The sequence below is a fragment of the Pelophylax lessonae genome (genome assembly GCF_965119305.1).
Source record: "Pelophylax lessonae genome assembly, chromosome: 1".
In the NCBI taxonomy this organism is placed as follows: domain Eukaryota; kingdom Metazoa; phylum Chordata; class Amphibia; order Anura; family Ranidae; genus Pelophylax; species Pelophylax lessonae.
The window spans coordinates 675,530,953-675,554,550 of record NC_138768.1 but is presented as its reverse complement, the minus strand read 5'-3'; the positions used below and the strand labels follow the sequence as shown (position 1 = coordinate 675,554,550).

Below are 23,598 nucleotides of genomic sequence, written 5' to 3'. Positions count from 1 at the left end.
CTCCTCCCCCTCGTGCAGTGCACCCAGAGAAAGCCACTTGCCCCGGTGGCACCACTGTGTGCTCACTCCTAAGCCGCTGCTCTATGTGTCCATAAGACACATAGAGCCACAGCTTGCCCTCCCTCCTTTTTGGCTCAATGGCTGTGATCGTCTCAGCCAAGGTTATCGTGAACATCGTTCTGGATCGGAGGGGACACAGGTAAGGATTGGGGGGCACTGCACACAGAAGGTGTTTTACCTTCATGCATAGAATGCATGAAGTTAAGAAACCTTCAGCCTTTAGAACCACTTTATCCTCTTGCTGACCAGCCGCCCTACTTATACTGCGGCAGGTTGGCTCTGATCCGTGGAATGGTGTACCTGTACCGCTACAGGGAGAGCCAGTCAGCAGGTCCGTTTGCCATGATGTATGCTGGGCACTTGCGATCGATCCCCGTGAAGACAGAACGGCGGTCCTGTCAGCAATGAACAGAGGGATCCTGTGTTCCTCCTATTTAAGAACATAGGTCTCTGTGTTCATTCAAGAGGGAAGACAGCGCAGCGCCTTCTAAGTGCAGCAAGACATTTATTGAAGTATGTGCAGCAGTATTACACTCACATTTAGTCGGTGAATAAGATGCAGTTAGTCAAGTAACTACTTGACTAACTGCATCTTATTCACCGACTAAATGTGAGTGTAATACTGCTGCACATACTTCAATAAATGTCTTGCTGCACTTAGAAGGCGCTGCGCTGTCTTCCCTCTTGTCTCCCCCCAGAAATCTCTTCTGTCTCTTCCGCTGGCAGCCGCTACAGTGGACAGCTACCCCCTGAACTGTTTGGGGGTCCCCCCACCCCTGGTGTTTCCCTTCTCCCCCTCCCCCGGGTCCCCAGGACCAGACTTTTTTTTTTTTTGAGACCTCTTCTTGCGCCAATTCACCAACAAACCATTGTCTCTGTGTTCATTCAGCAGACCCATCCCCCCACACAGTTAGAAATCACCCCCTGGGGTCACATTTAACCCTTTGATCGCCCCTGGTGTTAACACCATCCCTGTCAGTGTCATTAGTACAGTAACAGTGCATATTTTTAGCACTGATTACTGTAGTAATGTCACTGGTCTCCCAAAAGTGTCAAAAATGTCAGTTAGGTGTCCCATCTGTCCGCCGTATTGTTGCAGTCCCGCTAAAAATTGCTGATCGCTGCCATTATTAGTAAAATAAATAAATAAAAATGACATAAATCTTTCCCCTAGTTTGTAGACGCGATAACTTTTGCACAAACCAATCAGTATACACTTATTGGGATTTTTTTTTAATCAAAAATATGTAGCAGAATAGTTATTGGCCTAAAATGATGAAAACATTAGATTTTTTTTTTCATTTTTTTTTGAGGAATGTTTTATAGCAGAAAGTAAAAAATATTGTTTTTTTTTTTCAGAATTGTCGCTCTTTTTTTGTTTATAAAAATTGCTCAGGTGATCGAATACCACCAAAAAAAAGTTCTATTTGCGAGGAAAAAAAGAACATCAACTTTTTTTTGGGTACAGCGTCGCACGACCGCGCAATTGTCAGTTAAAGTAACGCAGTGGCGTATCGCAAAAAATGGCCTGGACATTAAGGGGGTAAAACCTTCCAGGCCACAAGTGGTTAAGGTAAATAAAATGAATTTAGAATTGCGTTTGTTACAGTTAAATTCACCTTCCACTAAACACTGTCTTATTGAGGGTAGCCTGGAGACACAACACAACAACTCTCTTCATTAACTGGCCAGCAAATAAAGAATATTCAGAGCAAGAAGCACAAACTTGAATAGCATTCTGTCTTAAGTTATGCAACTGCATTGCTAGCCTTTTCAAGCAGATTCAAATAGAGATGTTCAGCCTTATCCTTTCTTTCAAGAATATGTGAAGAAGGCATTGTTAATGAGGGTACGTCAGTGATTACACATGCCTGATATGCTGTTACCTAAAGGAAGCTACCAAAAAAAAAGCTATTGTATCATAGTGCAGTATTATATACATTAGCAGGGAATGTTTCATTTATCTGTGGTTAGCAAATAGACTATAGATTTGTGTGGACATGCTCTATAATGCAAACACCAATGCCATTCAGTAACCAATGCAACTGGTCAAAATGTGACCCTTTGCTGTTAAGCTGGAAAAAGTAAATTTTCAATGGTCAACTGCACTGTTTTTAAATGAGCTATTTTTAGAATTTTTCACATTAATATAGGTTGTTATTAAAGGCAGTTTTCTAAAAATAATAAATGTTACACTCACCTGCTCTGTGCAACAGTACTGCACAGAGCGTCCCCAAACCTCCTCTTCTGGGGTCCCCCACTGGCGCTCTTGGCTTTTTCTCTTCTGTGTCTGCCCCCAAGGCAAGCACTTGCAATGGTGGCAGACGTGCAGGATCGAAACGCGGGCTGGGCTAGGTGTGTTCATAGATACACACAGGGTAGCTCAGCCCCACCCTGTACCCTCCTCCCAGGATTAGACTGACAGCAGCAGGAGCAAGAATGCAGTTATGCTGATCCTGGGCAATGCACTGGATTGAAAGAAGAGCTGGGGGTAGCTAATACTGGAAGGTTTTTACCTTAATGCATTAGAATGCATTAAGGTGAAAAACCTTAAGCCTTTAAAAACACTTTAAGCTCTTTATTGCACATTAATACCTATAGCAAATTTTCTTTGCTTTACTTATCTCTTAGTTAACATTTAATTGCTTTACTTTGCCCAGGTGTTTTACTTGTCCCTCTGCCCCCTGCCCATTTTTTCTTCCCCCCCGCCCCCTTTAGTCTGCCCTTATTTGAATGTATAGATCCCATCTATGACAGTTTGCCGGCTTCAGCCCAATGATTAGGCAATTGCACTTGCTATACAGAGTGAAGGAGCAAAAATAAAATCATAATTTAAATCAGTAATCCCCTTTTTTATTAGCTGCACTAACCAGAGCAACTTTAGAGCCCAAATCCATCCTATATTTTTTAAAGGGTCCCCCAACACTTGGGAAAAACAAAAAAAGCATCAACTCTGTATGTTATACTCACTTCCTTGCTGGTGCAGTTCCATGCAGTACCTCTTCTCCACCACAAGATGTCCATAGGCGAAGGATGCCCAACTAAAACTGCCCGCCATTCATAGAACACTTTGTATTTTTTTCAAAGACTTCAGAGCATTTTCTGATTGGACAAGATGGAGATCTTGACGTCACCACTGTTGTTGGCTTAAGAGTGACTGCATCTTATCAAATACTGAGATTGATTTACTAAAGCTGGAGAGTGCAAAATCTGGTGCAGCTGTGCATAGAAACCAATCAGCTTCTAACTTCAGCTTGTTCAGTTAAGCTTTGACAATAAAACTTGGAAGAGGATTGGCTATCATGCACAACTACACCAGATTTTGAACTCCCATTTTAGTAAATCAACCCCACTGTTTGAGTATTCAAGCAGCAGTGGGTGCTTTGGCTGACTAAATACATACACTAGATGGCAACGCAGGTTCCTCCATCCACACGTTTTAGCTTGGATGGAGGAATTATTGATTTATGAACCTAAGAAATCGAGCCGTGCATTGCTAGCTTTAGACTACTGTATATAAGTGTAACTTGATAACTTATGAACATATATCAAATACAATGTAAGCAGTAAAGATTTGCGCACAGTAATTATTTGCAGACCAGAAGAAATTGAGCCTTTATACAAGTCTTTTGAAGAACAACATAAAAAAATCGCTTTTAGATTTACAATTTTATTATAACAATTAAAAGTGTTTTTTAAAAGTGCTAATGAAAGGTAGTAATAAAACATGCAAATATTGTAAAAAAAAAAAAAAAAGATTTATGAATTTGAATTAAATGATTACAATTTCAACATGATAAACTGTTCACGACAAAATATAAAAGGTAAAGGCAATACAGAAACACAGTTACATATGTATATGCTAAAAGCATGCTTACCACATTGTCCGAACCCAGTAAAATAGTAAATATCTGCTTAGTAAACGCCAAAAAGGAAGAACACAGGATATATAAATTTAATACATATGGAATTTGAAGGGTCTAGTCATAATGTATTACTTTCACCCAAGAAACACATATTTTCTTAATAAATGCAATTGTTAAATTATGAAATACTGTGTGTCAACTTGTGTGAATCAGGTTTGAAAACATTAAGAAACAGAATCTTTAGGGCCCATTCAAAATACGCTGCGTGTTTCTGTGCGATTCACATGCAGTTCTGTGCAGTGCAACTTCAGCCTATTCATTTTGAATGGGCTTAAATCGCACTTCACCACACCAAAAGTATTGCATGCATTACTTTTGAAAATGCACTGCAACCAGATTGTATGGTACATCTGTACTGTGCAATCTGCTGCGGGCAAGTGCTCTGTGTTTGTGACCTGCATTTGGGATGTCGTTAATTTTGCACTGACACCCGCTGCACATCGCAAGGGCAGTGATATTTAAATGCGATACGCGAAACAGAATGCGGGTTTCCCGCACAGCAGTCTAGTGTAAACAGGCTTTAGAGTGTACCTCTACAATTCAAGTGTAGATATTTTATTCAGAAATAAAAGGAGCTATCCAGGTGAAAGTTTGACAATTGCTAATAGTTCTATACAATCAGTTCCCTTTATTGCAATCTTCCTGTGTTCGCTTGCAACCAGGAGCAATATATTCATTTTTTTTCTCTGTAGTGCCACTGGTAGGAGAAGTGGTATTTCATCTGAAATACAGTGATATCTTATAAGGGTAGTTGGAATTAAAGAGGTTGTAAAGGCATATATTTGTTTTAACAAACATGTAATGCTTAACTGCTCTGTGCATTGGTATTGCACAGAGCGGCCCCAAATCTTTTTTTTGTTGGGGTCCCCGGCCAGCACTCTCTACTGTGCCCCCACAGAAAGCCGTTTCCTAGGGGGTCACACCTGCGGGCTTGCCCCCAAACTGGGCTACTGACACACACAGGGCGGCTTAGCCTCATCTCTGCTCCCTCCTCACAGCATTTGATTGGCAGCAGCACGAGCCTGTGAGAGGGGAGAGAGCGACCAAATGCTGTTGCAAACAGGCACAATGCTGGATTGATACAGAACTCAGGTAAGTTCTAGAGAGGAGGCTGGGGGACAACCAGTGGAAGGTTTTTTACCCTAGTGCAGACAACACATCAAGGTAAAAAAAAATGTATACATTTATAAACTAGTATTTTATATGTGTTTTATTATATATTAAATCTTTGTTTTACAAATAATTATCAAACCCATGGGTTTCTCAAAGCATTATGGATTTTCTAAAGAGAGAACACAGCAAAAAATATTCAAAATCTCTTCTTTGGATGTAAGCTTGGTGTGGAGAATTCTGAAAAGCCAGCAGGATGAGTGGGGGGGTGGGTTATTTGTTCTCTTTGTAAACTTCAGTTTGAGCTATTAAGCCCTGTTAAACAGGCATTTTTTTTAACAGAGGAACTGAGTCTGCAAAACATACGAAAAGGAGCTAAGACCTCCACCTGCTGGCTGTATATGAAAATATAAACGTCACATGTAATCTTTCATATTTGCCTGAATGAAAAAAAAAAAAGTAGATCTATTAAAATATTATTTATTAGTTTTGACTGTATTAAATCACGGAAGAAAATTAATACAAAGCCACTGCATTCCCTTTAAACAAAAAACATAGGTCCGTTAACTCATGTTAATCGGGGGTGAGGGGAAGTTGTGGGAAGGGTCAGCAGTAGTGGTCAAGTTTCAATATAGACTGGAAAGCCAGCATATATTTTAGGTTTGGTGAGCTGACTTTACCTTTTAAGTACTATTATTTTTGTATAATGACTTTTTTATTATACAGTGAATTTTTACTTTAAAGTTTTTTTTCTAAACAATGGCATGGCACACAAAAAACATTAAAAGTTGGTACATCTCAAAAGTATACCACGGCCATTCTCATTTTATTGTGCAATATTATGTACAAAGTAAATTTCATCTTCAATTAAAAAAACATCTGCCTTTTTGCTTTCTTGTGTCTTATTTTTTGGTATCTATTATGAATGAGTTTCCAAGAAAAATGGAAATCCATTATACGCATGGAACTCTTTCATATAGTAGGGTCAGGGCATATTTTTGCCAGTAAGACCCTTTCTGAAATACTCAGTGAGCTGACGTTCAGCAATTGACCTAAAGGAGGCGTCCACCAACAATGGTATTTTATGGTTACATGGGAATAAAAACAGGTGGTGATGCAGGTGAAATATGGAAGTTATACCTTAGAGTTTAAAGGGAAACTCAGTTTTGTTATACACATATGCACAACTACTACACAAGATATTTCAGAATTTAGACTTGAACCCCAGACTGATATAAAGTACACAAATTAATTGAACTAAGTATTGCATAATACATAATTAAATGTACCTGAATTTGTGAATTTGACCTGGTATTAGCCTATTACAGTCCCCGTACAGCAGAGATCAGACTGGGAGAGACAGCACAATGCATCGCACTGTGGCAGCTGAAGCATTTCATACACTGTTCAGCTTATGTGGATAGCTGTTTTTCCTAGAAGCCTGTGCAGAGACTGAAATTGATTGACATGCATCCCTTGAAACAAGATTTTCATTTATTATGACACATTTTGTAACATTCCAATCATAAATATCCCAGTCAGAACCAAGAAAGGCAAGTAAAAAAGGATGTGTACAGTGGGGAAAATATTTGATCCCCTGCAGATTTTGTAAGTTTGCCCACTTACAAAGAAAAGAAGGGTCTATAATTTTTTATCATAGTTGTATTTTAAATAAGGACAGAATATCAACCAAAAATCCAGGAAAAACACATAGTACAAATATTATAAATTGAGTTGCAGTTCAGTGAGTAAAATAAGTATTTGAGCCCCAATCAAACAACAATAATTCTGGCTCCCACAGACTGGCTACAGTATGTGCTCATGTGGTACACAGATTGGTCCTGTCAGTTTAGGAAAGTACTCATTATGTGTATAAAAGACACCTGTCCACAGAATCTCTTTCTTCCATTCAAACCTCACTATTATGGACAAGAGCTGTCAAAGGATGTCAGGGACAAGATTGGAGACCTGCAAAAGGCTGGAATGGGCTACAAGACCATCAGCAAGAAGCTTGGCGAGAAGGGATAAGGACGGTCATGAGCAAAGTGAGGACTTAGCCCAGAACTACATGGGAGGGGCTTGAGAATGATCTCAAGGCAGTTGGGACCACAGTCACCAAAAAAACGATTGGTAACACAATACGCCACCATTGATTAACATCCTGCAGCACCTGCAAGGTCCCCCTCATCAAGAAGGCATATGTATAGGCCCTTGTAAAGTTTGCCAATGTACATCTATACGGTTCAGAGAAGGATTGAGAGAAAGTGCTGTGGTCAGATAAGACCAAAATTGAGCTCTTTGGCTTTAACTTGACCATGTTTGGAGGAAGACAAATGCTGACTATGACCCAAAGAACACCATCTCTACAGTCAAGCACAGGAGTGGAAACATTATGCTTTGGGGCTGTTTCTCTGCTAAAGAAAGCGGCAGACTTTGCCGCATTGAGAGGCCAATGGACGGGCCCATGTATTGCGAAATCTTGGATAAGAACCTTCTACCCTGGGTGAGAACACTGAAGATGGGTCGTGGATAGGTCTTCCAGCATGACAATGACCCAAAACATACTGTGAAGGCAACAAAGGAGTGGTTCAAGAAGATGCACGTTAAGGTCATGGAGTGGCCTAGCCAGTCTCCAGACCTTAATCCTACAGACAATTTATGGAGGAAGCTGAAACTTCGAGTTGCCAAGTGACAGCCAAGAAACCTTAAGGAATGAGAGAAGATTTGTTCAGAAGAGTGGACCAAAATCCCTCCTGAGATGTGTGCAAACCTGGTAACCAACTACAAGAAGCCTCTTACCTCTGTGCTTGTTTTTGGTTTTTATTTCATTTACATTTTTGGTTGATATTCTGTCTCTATAATTTAAAATACACCTATGAAAACAATTTTAGGCCCTTAATTTCTATATAAGTGGGCAAACCTACAAAATCTGCAGGGGATCAAAAATGTTTTTTCCCCACTGTATGTGAGGGTGAATTAATAATTATCTGCACTCTTGAACAGGAGTAAATGTACAGACACATCATTTCTTTCAACATAGTCTCCTTGTTTTTTTTATCAATGCACTTGTTCCAGCATCCACATGCCTGTATTCACCCTCGGAAAAATAGTTCTTGGATTGTCGCAGCCATGTATGCACTGCTTCTTGCACAAGTTTTTCTGTGGGAAATTGACGACATCTTAAGGCATCTTTAAGTGGACCAAACAGATGGTAATCTGAGGAAGCGAGATCTGGACTATATGCATTATGCTCCAATACCTCGAAACCCAGTTTCCAAAGTGTTTGAACAGTGTGGACGGCAGTACGTGGGCGTACATTGTCATGCAAGTACAAAACGCCTTTCCATAATAAGCCTAAACGTTTGGATGGAATTGTCGGCTTTAGCTTGTTGCATGACATCCCACTGTAACATGCACTGTTTACTGTTGTGCTCTTCTCCAAGTTCCAAAAAACTGTGCGCATCAGTTTTTCTGGGGAGGGCTGAGTTTTATATTTCTTCTTGACTGTTGATTCCAGGTATTTCCATTCCATATTCTGGCATTTGCTTTCCAGTTCAAAGTCCATGTTTTATCTCCACTCCAGTGACTATTCTTTATAAAATAGCTTCACCTTTTTTTTAGGAAGCAGTTCAGAGTTGACAGTTGACCAGACGATTGCATTTGTGCACTTCAGTGAGCTGTTTCAGGGACCCATCTAACACAAACTTTTTGAAAGCCAAGTTTCTTATGGATATTCTCATATGCAGAACCATGACTATTTTGCGAATGATTTGCCACTTCGATAGTCACTTGTCTGTTTGTCAGAACCATAGCACAGACTTGCTCAATGTTGTCGTCAGTAGTGGATGTGAATAGGCGCCACACTCTTTTTTGCATGTTTAACACTTGTCTGACAATTTTTGAACTTCTCAATCCATTCATATACACTTTGCCATGGTAAAACACTATCCACATATTGGCATGAAAGCCTTTGATGGATTTCTGCTTCTGGTATACCTTCAACCAAAAAAAAAAACAACTGATCACTCTTTTCTGTTGTTCGATGCAAACAGAGAGTGGCACAGCAATGGGTGATAAAGGTCGAAGACTCGATAAAGAAACGACAAAGGCGCCATCTTTCAACATGGATGTGCAGAAATCAGTAAAGCCAACCTAAAGATTATTATAGCAAAAGTGCAGATAATTAATGACCCACCCTCATAGTTTAGCAGGAGGATACTGTTTCTTTTGTTATTAAGGAGAAGCATGACATTAAAGGATCATAAGATGGGGGATTTCCAGTTTTACAGGAATGCTACTATGACCTTATCTCCAGCTATTTTAAGAGCACAAAAGTGATACATGTCCCTTTACAAAATCAGTCACAATTACAAAGGTACAAGGGTAGTTCTTAAGAGAGTAGGTTCACACCAGGATTGCACAGGAACATACTGGTTCCCACATGCATCTTCATACAATTCGCACATGGTGCGTTTTGACAGCCCATTTATTGGCAAAACACACCACACAAAAAGTACTGCACCAAACCACATTGTACTGTGGAACTATGCAATATAATGTCCACAAATAATTATAACAATTGTACAGCGCAACATATAAAAATTAAAAAATTGTCCACAAACATGTCCATTTTTCTATGCTCCAATAACCAAAATAAGAGTGTGCACCGGGATATTCAGGAAGAGGGTCACATTGATTTAGCACACTGGTTATTGGAGCACAGAGAAACGGACAGGTTTATGGACAATTTTTGAGTTGTGATATGTTGTGCTACACCATTTATAATATTGTTTGTTTATTGACACGAGGTGAAATCACTGTTTAGGTGCCACAGCAAGCAACGGTTTTTGGATCATCATTTCTATTATTGTTAGTATTTTCATTGGTTATTTCACTTTATATGTATAGTGATTGCGAAGATTGCACTCACTAATATATACTGCCCACAAACGCACTGCATATGCTATCTGCCTTTGGGGATAATAATATATTGGTACCTGCATGCATATCGTATGGACAGTGCTTTTGAACATGGTGTAGGAAAGGAGCGGGGAATGTGTCTTTCCCCCCACCGCGTTCTGGTGTGATCTGGTCCTGAAACTAACCTTTTTCATGAAATCTCTCCATCCTATTTGGAAAAAAAATGTGCATTATCTGTAAATACGTGTCCCCTTTGCTTTTTTCTCCAGTAAAAAAATCTGCTTTGAGGATGCTGGAGGACTCCGTTAACTCTATGACCGATGACTTGAGCTGCACTTGCTGGAAATCGACTTTTCCTTACTGATTCCTGAGTGTGTCAGAGTCTTCTTACATGTTAAAAAGGAGCAGTATAGTCTGCTCCACAGCTTTTCCTGTTCCTGATGGCACTTTCTATACACATGCATAAGGGGCATCTGTCTGTGGCTGCCCTGCCTATACAGCTGTAGGATGAACATGATCAGAGTTCATAAACTTTATTTCAGCCCAGTGCTGTAAATGAAAGGCATGTATACCATTGTGGTGGACAGAAACCGCTTTACACCAATGCTATATATAAATCAGAACACTATATAGAAACACTCGTTGTATGCCTTTTCTGCAATTTCCAATGTTAGCTTTTCATTCTATGCAGGTAATAAAATTAAAGGCAAACCTCTATCCACAATAATTATTTAGTAATTTCCTTGACAAAATATACACCCATAGCACCTCCACACCCATGTACTCTAGATATACTGCCTGTATTTTTGATGTAAGTCTGCAGAGATATATTAAAAAAAAAAAAAAAAAAAATACATCAAATATATAAAATTGGCATCCTTTTTGAAATTCAGCTAGTTAAATTTCCTACAAAAAGCTGTCAGTATACTGTACAGTTGTTCCTGCAGTGGGAGTGGCTGGTCTAAAGACTTAGGGTACAGAAAGTTGAGGCACTTTGGTGGCTTTTAGGAGGGATAGGGATAAGGATGGCCATCACAAGTCATGTCTTTGAGTATCACAAAAACTGACAGCTCAGGAGGAGCCGCTGTACTGACAATCTGATGTTGGTACAATGATCTACCCTGCTGTTCTTTTGTGTTCTGACAGGGGGGAAGCCTTCCCTCGCTAGAACACTCCAGGAGATGGTTGGCAGACCTTTTTCGGTCATGACCCTACGACTGCACGCCCAGATTCTGTCGGACCGACTGCCTCATACACTGGCCAAATGTCAAAAAGTTTCTTTTGAACCAGATAATGCTGCCCATCATTCAGCCTGTGTGTACTATACTTTAATCTTTAAAGTCATATTATGTAGTAGAGCTGTTCTGTTATTGACACTGCCCTCTGTATTTAGTTGGCTGCCCCTTGCATTTACTGGCAGAAAATCCTAATATCGATGCTCTCATTCTATCAACTCTATCAATTTTGGTGAACCTAAGTTTTTTTTTTTTTTTTTCAATTAAATAGGGCACCAGTACCATCTAGAAATGGAGGCCTAGTGTATAAAACATGCCTGAAAGGGACATGGTTATTTTACTCATAACACCTCCCAGATTATTTGTTTTAGATCCTAGCTTGCACTAAATACAATGACTGCTGGGTATTATACAAGGAAATTCATTTTGGAATGTTGGTACCAGTATTCCTAACGTCGTTCAAAGCTCTCTAATGAATCAATGACTGCTGGGTATCTGGGCACCCTCCCTGCTCAGCACTTTAATTTGTCATCTAGTCATAAATGTGGTGCACTAGCCTATACTACTCATTAAAGTGAGCCTGTCAACCATTTTAAAATTAGACATTTTAAACACTCATCATCTGCTAATATTTTTATTAGCTAAAAACCCTACTCCAACTGAGGCACTCTCATTGTGATGACAAGTGGGCAGGGCCTAGTCTCAATATCAGGGAAGTTGATCCTAAAGTAATAAAATAGAACTAAAGTAAAAGACCCACAGAAGCAGCTTTTCTGGAAAACAAGGTAAGAGCAGGCACCTTGTAGAAATTGATCTTGGGCAGGGCTTTCATTTTTAAAATCACTGACATCAATCCTCCCATAAGATTATATATGTGTTAAATGTAAAAGCCTCTCTTGTGCAGACATCCAAAAGGACTGACACTGCTCTTTGGAAGCACACATATGGTAGTATACCTGCCCCAACTACAAACAGGACCAGTATTAGCTATATAAGTGTAAGTCGGGTAAACTGAAGTTATCGGTGGACTTCATGGGCAAAGCAGCCATTGGCATGACACAGGATTTGGTAAGAGCAATGTTTCACACTGTCAAAGCCAAATGGGCACTATAGCTGAAACCCTGGGTGGCTAATCTCATGTCCAAACGGTCATGATGTAAGATACCATTCAAAGGCAAATCCTTGTTTGGTCCCAAAATGCAATCAGTGATTTTCAGGGTAACTGGTGGAGATTGGGGACTGTTTCCTAAAGATGATGAGATACCAGAAGTTTCCCTAGCAGTTTCTAGCAACCACATTCACACCAGGAGCTGCATATCATCCAGGTAGAGAATTCAATAGGAATTAGTGAAGCACGCAAGCTATGTTCTTGACTTTATCGACTCTGCAAACTCATTTGGACTTCTTGCCCATTCAGACAGGTGCATCGGATGCCAGATTACAACGTTATGCACAGGTCTGGATAGACAAGTGTCAGGACCCACTAAATCAGGTCAACCAACCAACAAGGCCATTTCTGGATGTACAGGAGAACTCCAACAAAACTCTCAATGCCAATTTATTTTCCAAGTTCCCCCACAAACTCTACAGGATCTTTTCTCCCAAAGAAAAAAAAGGAAGATGTAGACCTATTATCGATATGAATAGGCTCAACTGGTAAATGTTTTTAGAAATTGCAATATGAAATCCCCCAAACAATAATTATGTCTATCCAACTAGGAAATTTGATGTTGTTTGTGGATTTGAAGGATGAAAACTTTCACATTCCAAATCCATCTGTCCTTCCAAAAGTTCTTGTGATTTGTGGTAGCAGATACCCATTTATAATTTACATGTCTATCTTTCAAACTGTCAATGTCACCCTGATTTCTGTCTTAGACCTCCTCAGAGAGCAGGTCCTTCATGTTTACTATTACCTGAATGATGTCTTCTAACTAACTGGCTACAAAGGGGTCCTTCAGGCCCAGACAGATATTCTGCTGTGGACTGTCCACTAATACCCACTTCGGACCTGATTCACTTCTAAGCCTCGTTCAGTGTGGCCATGGGCACCATCCCTCTCCCAAATAACAAGATCATTTCTATTTGGTCCAGTAGAAATGGTGATCATTGTCTCAACTGATTCTTCTGTATCCAGAGATGAAACAGAGCCTTAGGTGGTGGACCAGACTTTCATGGTGTCATCATCTAGAAGCCATCTTCTGGATTCCAATGACATTGGAAATGAGTGGAGAAGGAATGGGGAGCTTACCCAGGAGGTAAAATGCTCCAGTGAAGATTGGCCTATCTGACACAGAATTTGGTATTGCACATCCTGGAGATGTTGGCAGTTCTGAATACAATCAAGCCCTTTTCATAGAAGATTCAGAATCCAACTTGTGCTTCTACAGTTAGACGACAGAGCAGTAGGGGCCTACATGTGCAGGCATGTTAATACAAATAGCCAGTCCCTTTTCAAGGATTTGGCTCTGATCTTTTATTGTACAGTAGAGAAATAACCTGATCAGACTATGGTTTATATTCCAGTGTTCCAGAACCACCAGGCCAAAAATTTTTTCAGATTGTTCCACGGCAACAGTGACTGAAGCCTCCAGATGGAGGCACTCGATTAGAACTATGCCCAGTGGGATGTCCCAAAATTCAGGAGATTGTGTTTGCCAGAAGTACAGGAGATTCCAACCAAGTTATCTGGCTCAGGGGTGGGTGTTATTTTGTTTCCCTGGAAATTCCAAGTCAGTTATGCCTTTCCCTGTTCCCATGAATATTCAAAATTCCCAAGGAGACAACCTGCAGAGGAAGTAACAGTAATTGCAGTGTTGCTATACACCCTCAGAAGGCTGCGATTCCTGCAGCTTCTTTAGTTAGGCTTTTCCTTATACCATAAACACTCCTGTAGCAGGGGATATTATTTCACCACCATCCAAATCCCCTATTTGGGCTTGACAGATCAGAGAGGGATGCTCTCCCAAAATTGTCAGCATTTGCTTAAAGCCAGGAAAAAATCCACCAACTGAACAAATCATCAGATCTGGCTCAAGCTTATGGAACAGCAATCATTTGATCCTCTACAGCAGCACATCTTGCAAGTTCTCCACCAGACAGATCTGGATATCAGCCTTGGTGTCAATTCCACCTCAAGATGCAAGTTTTTATGATCTCAGGCTTAAAAGACTAAAGGTTGGGATCAGAGCCATTAATCATACACGTCCTGAAAGCAGTATTGAAGATTCAACATTGAAGACAAAATATATTTCTCTAAAGGGATCTGTCCTCAGTAGGGATAGACCGATATGGTTTTTCCATGGCTAATACCGATATTTTGGTCACCACGTATCGGTATCGGCTGATAAGGGCCGATATTCTGCACATTCAATCTGATGTCAGACAATCCTGCAGCCTCCACCTGCCAACAGCAAGCACAGCGAGAACAGGGTTGAATCCTTGCCTGAATCCTGCTTACCCCTGAGTCTCCATTGGTTGGCGCCCGAGGTCCGGTCCTCTGCAATGATCCATCACATTACCAATCCATGCATGAATTCATTGCCATCTGGTAAGGAGATTTAATATAGATGGTGGTGTCACAGGTTTATCATCTATCAGAAATTCTTTTGGATTATTTATCACAAGTCCTCTTGTCATTATTATCTGGTAAGGAGTATTTATATCGGTGGAGGTGTTTTCTTCTTCCTGCATGTTCACAGATCAACCTTTTACTATTTATATTCGGTAAGGAGTATTTAATCAATTCTGTTTGATGGTGGAAGTTTCAGTTATACTAGTGACTGTGGAATTTGGGAAGACAGCAGTACCATCCCGTTACGGCTAGTTATTTACTATATATATATATTTATGCTGCCATGGAAGCACAAGGAAAATAGAAAGCGGATTGCCATACTTTCCATAATTTTTCCTTCTGGTGCTGGTATATATTAGCATGCATGCCCATCCATGTCATTCTAATCTATTTAAGGAAATGTTTGGAACTTGGATTAAAAACAGATATCATTGGTCCCGTTGTTAGTTAAGGGTGGGGCTCGTAACATATGTATGCTTCCTTGGGTAGGCACTAAGAAAAGAAAAATGATTTTAAGTATGGTGAAAATTTTCTGTTAAGTAGAGAGGTGAGGGGCAGAGGAGCTGGGTCACCAAAGACAGTTTTTACATACTTTCAGAAGAGGAGAGGGGAATAGCATGGGAATGGGGAACTGTAGTTGTACTAGAGAATTCACGCTTCCTGGAGTGGTCTAATTCCCTAGCAAGTTCAAAGGCACATTGTAAATAAATAATAACAATGTTTATAAAAAGGAAAGATGCTGCAAGTAAGCATTTAATATACTTAATTTTTTGTGCTTTTACCTGCATGTTTTTTATGCATATCACCTCTCAGGAGCCTGTGAACCGCTCTCTCAAAGCGATCCACGGCTAAAGGCTTTTCAAAAGGAAGGCAAGGGCTACCCTCTGTGTGAATGAGGCCTAAAACAGTGCAAAATCTAACATGAAAGAACTTAAACATATGTGGCCTGTACATTTGCTGGCTCAAAACTGGTGTTGCCAGCGACAGAGTGATTGGCTTGCATTAAATTGATGCCTATGGCATGCACAGTGAAGCATACATACCACTGCAATCTTACAAACAGATTTAACTATAAAAGGACAGCAATCTATTAAAACATACAAGTACAGGAATTGAATAAAACCGTTACCAAATGATTACCAAATATTTTAGTTATAGCTGCATAATTGTAGTTTAGGTAGCTTTTTATATTTACCCGTTAATGATTACTAAAAAATGTTTCTCTGAAAATAAATTCTACTAATACTGTTTACTGTTTTTGCCACAGGCATGTATAAAATATATGAATATTTATTCAATCAATGATTTTAGATCAGGGACATTTTTGATCTCGAGGTCTAGTAGCATTTGTCCAAATGCCTTCCCCTGAAATAAAGAAATATGAAAAAAGGATTAACTACAGAAACAGGGAATTAAATCACACATTGAAGTGTTTCTAAAGGCAAAATTTGATTTAATTAACATAAGAAACATGTTATACTATCCTGCTTAATGCAATGGTATTATACAGAGCGGCCCCAAGCCTGTCAGCTCCTCTTCTTCTCTGTCTGCCCCCATAGCACGCCACTTGCTATGGGAGCAGGCGTACAGGTTCGATCACAAGCAGGGGTATGCGATTCTATTGACACACACAGTGGAATTGATTTACTAAAACTGCAGAGTGCAAAATCTGTGTGCATGGTAGCCAATCAGCTTCTAACTTCAGCTTGTTCAATTAAGCTTTGACAAAAAAAAAAAAAAATGGAAGCTGGTTTCTGTGCAGGGCTGCACCAGATTTAGCACTCTTCAGTTTTAGTAAATAAACCCCAGTGTCTTCGACTTCACCTAAATGCACATATTTTTGCAGGTACATTTATTAGTATTATTATTTTTTACTGGAGCCTGCAGAGCACGATCAGCAGATAGTCTTGGAAAAAAGAACAGGTTCTCACCGGTGACCTGTCACATGACCACCCCAACCAAAGACCAGGAGCCCTTGCAAAGAATATGCTTCCACACAGCTTCCAGGGCTGTGTATGGATGTTTCAAGTGTACGGAGAAGCACACCGGTTACCGTGGGCAGTGCAGCAGATAATGTTACACAAGACAGATACGTGCACAGGGGGTGGAAGCCCAGGCGCTAGGACGCAATTTCTAGTCGCCATGGCAACCTGGCACCTAGGATTTGTCGACCCCCGGTTTAGACACACTGTTTACATTTACTAAAACTATCACTATCTCTCTTTTTGTTTGAAGATAACATTCTGTCTAATTTCATCTCATTTATTGAAGAGGACAGAGTTATCTTTCCTATTTGTATCAGGTTAATGTATACTGTTACTATGGCATTATATGTTAAGTTTTTTCATGCACACAAACGTTTATATGATCTTGATTCTTGTAGCATAACGATTCTGGTGCTTTCCTGTTCACGGGGAGTCGGGGTGCCACATACAGACACCCACACAAGCAAATGGCTGTACGCAGCCAGCTTTTTGTACACACCAACTTTTGCATTGATGTTCTCCTGTGTAAACATCCATGTGCATGAGGCCTAGTAGTTACTCTTGCGACATTTACTGTACACTGCAACAGAAGATTATTCAAATTAATGGTAACAATAATGATATGCAAAAATGCATGACTGGCTGTAGAACAATAGGTAACTATACTCTATTTCTAATTAGCTCTTTTTCCATAGATTTTTGAATGACTATAATAGAATTTTAACACCAGTTCATAGTGGGGTAGGTGTATGAGAATGCTAGGCTAACAGTCAGTACTTTCACTACAGTAATCTCCCTTTGGTATACAGGTACTCAAGTGATACTAAAATCTGATTTAAAAAAACAATCTTTTCAAGCATGTATTCTTAACTCAAAAAGTACCTTCTATTGCTCCCAGTCTCCTCCAAATTCCTTATTTTTGTGATCCAACTTCCTGCCAGAAGGTCGCTACATTCTTTCTCCATAGCTACACTTTCTTGTTTGGTTCCAAGATGAACTATGGGATTTGTAGTGTGTATACAGCAATGCATATGACCACAACTAACATGCACTGCTAAACACATTTTACAAAAAAACAATAAAGCCCAATTAAACTCTCTGTTTAAATCAACTAAATACTTTCCAGGCCATTCATTGCAGAACGTTTACATTTGGAATTCACAGAAGACAAGTTGTTAAAGAAGGATTTAATGCCTAACCTAACTCTCCGATTGATCAGCTAAAAAAAATTATAGGTGCATCAAAACAAAAGGAGTTCAATGTCTTACAGTACATTTTTATTCTAAAACAGCCACAGTCAGAGAAGGAATTCCTGCCTCCTGCCAGCAGCTGCAGAGTGGGGCCCTTGTTCTCTGTGTGGAAACAGTGGTCTCTCTACAGAGGTTCGATGCACCCCCTACTGAGTCAAACCTATAGGTCTACATACAGTAAAATTCAAATAAGTCTGCACAGAGTAAAATTTAAACTATTAGGTGTAGCATGCTGACAGGGAACAGCCTTTTTGTTTCAGGTTTTAGCTGCTTTAGAAGCTAAATAAACTGTAAGATCTCAAATATTTTTTTTTTTGATAAACCTAAAATGAATTTAGCTGATTTGATAGGATTTAATTAAATCTTTCTTTTTAGCAACCGGTTTTCTATAAAATCCAAATTCTACTTGTATAATAATGACCAGTATTCATAAATCACTTGCAACAACATTTGACCAAATTGGTGTCCACATGACTTTGCACTAATCACATACGTATAATTTTCCTTACAGACCACTAGAACGGAGTTTCACAGTTATGTAGCTTCATCCTATATCCCTAGAGGTCAGAGGATGGTGGACTGCAGAACTCAGCTAAGTAAGGTTAAAATAGAGTTTCCATCAAGCCAAAAATGGCCACTAACATAGTAATGGGTTGCACTGCAAAGTTACACAATTGTGATTTATTTTTTTATTTTTTAATTTTTAATGGGTGTTTCTAGATATTTGTAAACCCTTTGACTTGCTTTTCATATGATGTAACTTGTTTACGTTAGGTTTAATGGGCACACTGTGACTATACAATCACTACTCATTACATTTAATAAGCAGTCATTAGGCTCCACATTTAATTCATACAACAATGCATCCTTCACCTTATAGCTAGGAATAGAATACATTGGAGTGAGTGGTTCAACCTAACAGCAGCCATCAAATGTCACTATTAGGTAGTTATATGTCAGAAGATTATAGATGCCATTTACCTGAGGGTCGCTTCTCAATGATGCAATACCTCCACCTCCCAGGGAATTCTTCAGGACAAAGTTTAAGGCGTTTGTACCTGGTAACTCATACCTGTTAGACAAGGAAATTATAGGATTTTTATTTTTTTTTACTCACAGTAAAAATCATTGTCTCTAAATTTTTAGGAGGACACAGTTCTGATTTTCAATTATCATCTACTGGGAAAAGCTGGGGCTGATCTTACCAACCAGGCCAAGGTGTTCATCCAGGCAGAAAAACTAATGAAAACTACAAATTCAAGTTCACTTACTGCATGCTTGCAGGTGGTTGTCTATTTACCACTACATGAAAGTTTTAAGTCTTTCTGGTAGCAGCTTTCAAAACAATTTTTTATGTGCAACACCCTACCAGGAAGTTGCAACATGAGAACCTGTCCCAGTGGAACAAGTTTCCTATGTCTCTGGAAGGGAAGATTAAGGTAAGTTGGCAGACAAAGTTATCTTTAGTTTGGAAGCTTTGTTCCCCTCTGGTGCTAGCCAGAAAGTTGTTTCTTTTTTATCTGGAAAATAGTAAGGAAAGACTTGCATCAGCTTGTGTGGCTGGGGAGGAGTACTGGAAACTATCCACTCAGGGTTCTTGGAGCTCTGAGCAGTCCCTACTTCCCATCAATGTGCTGGACCTTTAGGTGATTAGATGGGGTCTGCTTCATTGGATGCACATCTTGGAGAGCATGCAGTAAACAAACCTAAAGTTGCAGTTTCCATAGTGTTTCTGAGAGAAGGAACACCTTGGCCTGGTTGGTATCCAAGACCAGCCCCATGTATTCTCAGTAGGTGATGATCTAAAGCAGGGCTGCATCCTCCAGTGAATAAAAGAGGAAAAAAAAAAACAACTACAAAGTGTTTCAAGTAAGCCTCAGGCACATTGCTTGAGAAGTTAAAGCGGAGTTCCGGCCGCAAAATCGTTACATTCGATTTTGTGCCATCCGCTTCCTTATTGTCACCTGAAAAAGAATTGGATATTCCCAAATTTATTATTTTTTTACTTACCTTGTTTCAGAAGAAAATATACTCACCTTTCCTTCCACTTCCTCCCTCTGTGGCCACGGCCCGCGCCATCACTTCTTGTCCTGCAATGCATCCTGGGAGCTCTTACTCATCACTCCCAGGAGGCAATGGGCAGTGATGTAGGCGGCCGGGCTCCTCTCACAGCTTGCACAATGAGCTAGAATCAGGAAGCAGGGCATACATTTGCATACTGCGGCTTCGGGTGACCAGGACAAAGATGGCGGCACTCAGCAAACTTTTTATAAAGTAAGATTTTATGATTGCCAATCAATTATTAAACTGTCTAAAACCGGATTAGCGGATGTATGAAGAGCGAGGATCACTGTTTGGGCAGTATTTATAAAAAAAAAAACGATTCTGTGGCCAGAACTCCGCTTTAAAGCAGAACTAAACCTACAGAAATACTCACCTCCTCATTCCAACAATGCGGCAGTTAAATCCCTCCCTGGCTGCTGACATCTTCTCAATATCTACTTCTGGGTGCACGGTTTTTGGCCTCTTGATTGGCAGATGTTTGTTATTGCAAAAAAGACATTGTATGTCTCTTCTTCAATAAAGAGCTACCAAATCGTAGTTTTTAGTAGTACAGTTAAGTTCCACTTTAATTTCATAAAACCCTAACGCTGCTCAATTTTCAGACATCTGCAATTAAATAGTAAATATACATAGCTGAGTTATATTATCAACTGTGCTTCTTTTTTTACTTGTGCTTTTTTTTTTTTTTTTTAACTTATACCACACTAATACCATCCACTAAACACTTCTGTGGTCTCTGATAAATAGCTGGAAAACATTAATTTATCATTTGAAATCACCCTAAACACCAAGACACCAGAAGATGGGTATAAAATATAATCAAGTCAACGTGTAGTCTGAGGTGAATAGGACAAATGACTGTGCTATTCGTTAAGAAACAATGGAGGATGACCTAAAAATTCACTGATTAGATGTTTTTACTACAATCGTGTCCTAGGGATGCCATCTATGTGTCAAAAACATTTCACATCCCAACCTTTTAAATTGCAGGTTTTCCACCATACCACTAATGTATAGTACATATGCACCTTAAAGGGCAATCTGTATTTTTTGTCCATACTAAGCAAAGTAACAGGTTTATTTTACAAGAAAGGCTTTAAGCAATTTTTGTACCAGTATTTCCCTTCCCTGTGTTACCCCGGCCTCCCTAATCTGTTTCTAAACCACCCAAGATTCCTGTAAATTTCAACTTACAAGTCAATACAAAGATAGCGCTATGCACGTTACGTTCCCCCTGTCCCTTATAAAACAGTGCAGATGCTTAGGCACTCAAGCTCTGAAAGCTTAACTGTAAGGAGTGCCACACATTTTTTTTAGGCAGCATGCTTATGGATCAGAGCAGCTAAGGAATGCAAGAACTAGCTGTTTAAAGCAAACAAGTATTTTGGCCATGCAGGGTAAACCAACAGGTTTACTTTATTGCCCCCCTTCCCCAGCACCACACATTCATCTTTCCTGCAAGTGGTTCTAATGGCTGAGCGTTTTTTTTTACCTTAAAGCGGGGCTCCACCAAAAAGGGGAAGTTTCACTTTAAAGTCTCCTACCCCGTTCCTGTTTGTAAAATATAGCTTTTTGTGGAGGGGGGGAGCAGTTACCTGATTTTGACAGGTACCCATTCCCACTTCCACTCCAGCCGCCTAGGCCATCGGAAGCAAAAGTTTTCCTTCCCCCCTCCCTCCCAAAGTCTTCTGGGACACATGACTGGCCCCAAAAGACTGCGGAACCATTCACATGGCACAACTCTGCTCGCCCATGCACAGTGGGCACCCGGCTGTGAAGTTGCAAGCTGTCACAGCTGGGTGCCCATAGTAAAGATGCCGGTTCCGGCAAGAGAGAAAACAGGGAGAAAACAGCTGTGGTGAGCACACCGCTGGATAGAGGGATAGGTGAGTGGCTGTTTATTAATTAATTGACTTTTAATTTTCACTTACGAGACTGGAGCTCCTCTTTAATGCACTCTCTGCATTAGGGGAAAAAAACTTCTAAATGCAGCTCCCCCACCTCCAGCCTCCCCTTATACTTACCCGAGCCTGATCTCTATCCAGCGTTGTGCACAAGAGCAGCGGTTCTCTCCCTCCTCATTGGCTCTTAGACAGCAAGAGAAGCTATTGGCTCCCACTACTGTCAGCCATAGCCGGTGAGGTAGGAGCGGGGGGTGGGGCTGAGACATGCTCTGTGTGTCAATGGACACACAGAGCCAGCTCAGGAGCAAGCCTACACAAGTGCCCAATAACAAGCGGCCTGCTATGGTGGGCACTCGGTGGGGGGAAGGAGCTAGGAGCACCAGCGGGGGACCTGAAAAAAAGGAGGATTGAGGCTGCTCTGTGCAAAACCATAGCAGGTAAGTATAACATGTTTGTTATTTAAAAGAAAACAAGGGTTTACAATCAATTTCACTCTCTTACTGCTGTGTCAATAACTGGATCGAAGGAAAGGCAGCCTTGAATAAGCTTACTCTTCACTTTAGCTGAACAGAACAGAGAGGACGGGAAACATGAGGTAATGAGTACATGCTTCTGGGGAAAGGGGCATTAAAAAAACATGTTGCTATGGTCTGTATGTTCAAAGCACAGATTTGCTTTTAAAGTGTTACTAAACCCACAACAATAAAATCAGTCTGCATATGCAGTAAAGCATGCTTGTTATATTCACTGTGGAGTGAGTAATCCTGGCATTGTGGCATTGTGTATAAAGGTTGGTTGATCATGATCCTCCTCTTCTTTCACTGTCTCCAAAAAATAACCTGATATTTACAGAGCCAGGGGACATGCTGCACATACTCAGTTTGGTGTGTATTGCTAGAGAGCTTTTTTTTTTTTTTTTTTTGGGAGAGTGCATGTGATCAGCACAGGGTTCAATCAGCACTGTCCAGACATGTTCAGACAGAGGATCAGGGGAGAATGAAAACTCCTCCCAAAAGTTTTACTAGGAACTGATAGTTGTTACAAGGCTGCTGCTATATACTGCTGATGAGAAAAGGTATTTATCCATTTATATGTATTAAAATAATAGTATTTCCATGTTCTGTGTACTGTGGGAGACCAGATATAGTGAATGCAGGTTCTGGGTTTAGTAACACTTTAAGTCTCTCCTATAAAGTGTACCTGTTACTTTGCCCAGTATGCCTTATATTTTATCCAACATGTGCACAGTAGAAGTTCACTTTAAGATCTAAACATAGCAGGGAGTGAGTACTGCCGGCAAAACTAATGTCTTTCAAAGGCTAAATATCTAGAGTTTAACCTCCTCCCGCCCGCGCTATAGCCGAAAGACGGCTACAGCGCGGGCTCTAATTTCCGGGAGGCCGTCTTTAAACGGCCTCCCAGTAACAGGCTCCCCGCGCGCTCGCATCAGGGAAAGTCTGTGTTGGCCGTGTCCCTTGGACACAGCCATTCACAGATCATGGTGAATGGCCAATCACAGCGGCCATTTGCCACTCGATCGGAGCATCCAATGAGAGATGATCTCAAATGT

General features: G+C 40.3%; 1 protein-coding gene across 2 annotated transcripts in view; it reads right to left on the bottom strand.

The window, feature by feature from the left end:
- Positions 1–15,874: 15,874 nt before the first annotated feature.
- The window catches only part of LOC309554568 (uncharacterized protein), a 151,845-nt gene continuing 144,121 nt past the window's right edge, over positions 15,875–23,598 (bottom strand). For both annotated transcript variants that reach the window (XM_082256304.1, XM_082256305.1), the window contains exons 20-21: positions 19,042–19,132; positions 15,875–16,190 (exon numbers count right to left, since the gene is read on the bottom strand). In XM_082256304.1, the coding sequence (XP_082112430.1) occupies positions 16,116–16,190; positions 19,042–19,132 (166 nt within the window). In that variant the 3' untranslated portion in view covers positions 15,875–16,115. The remainder of the gene's footprint in view (positions 16,191–19,041; positions 19,133–23,598) is intronic.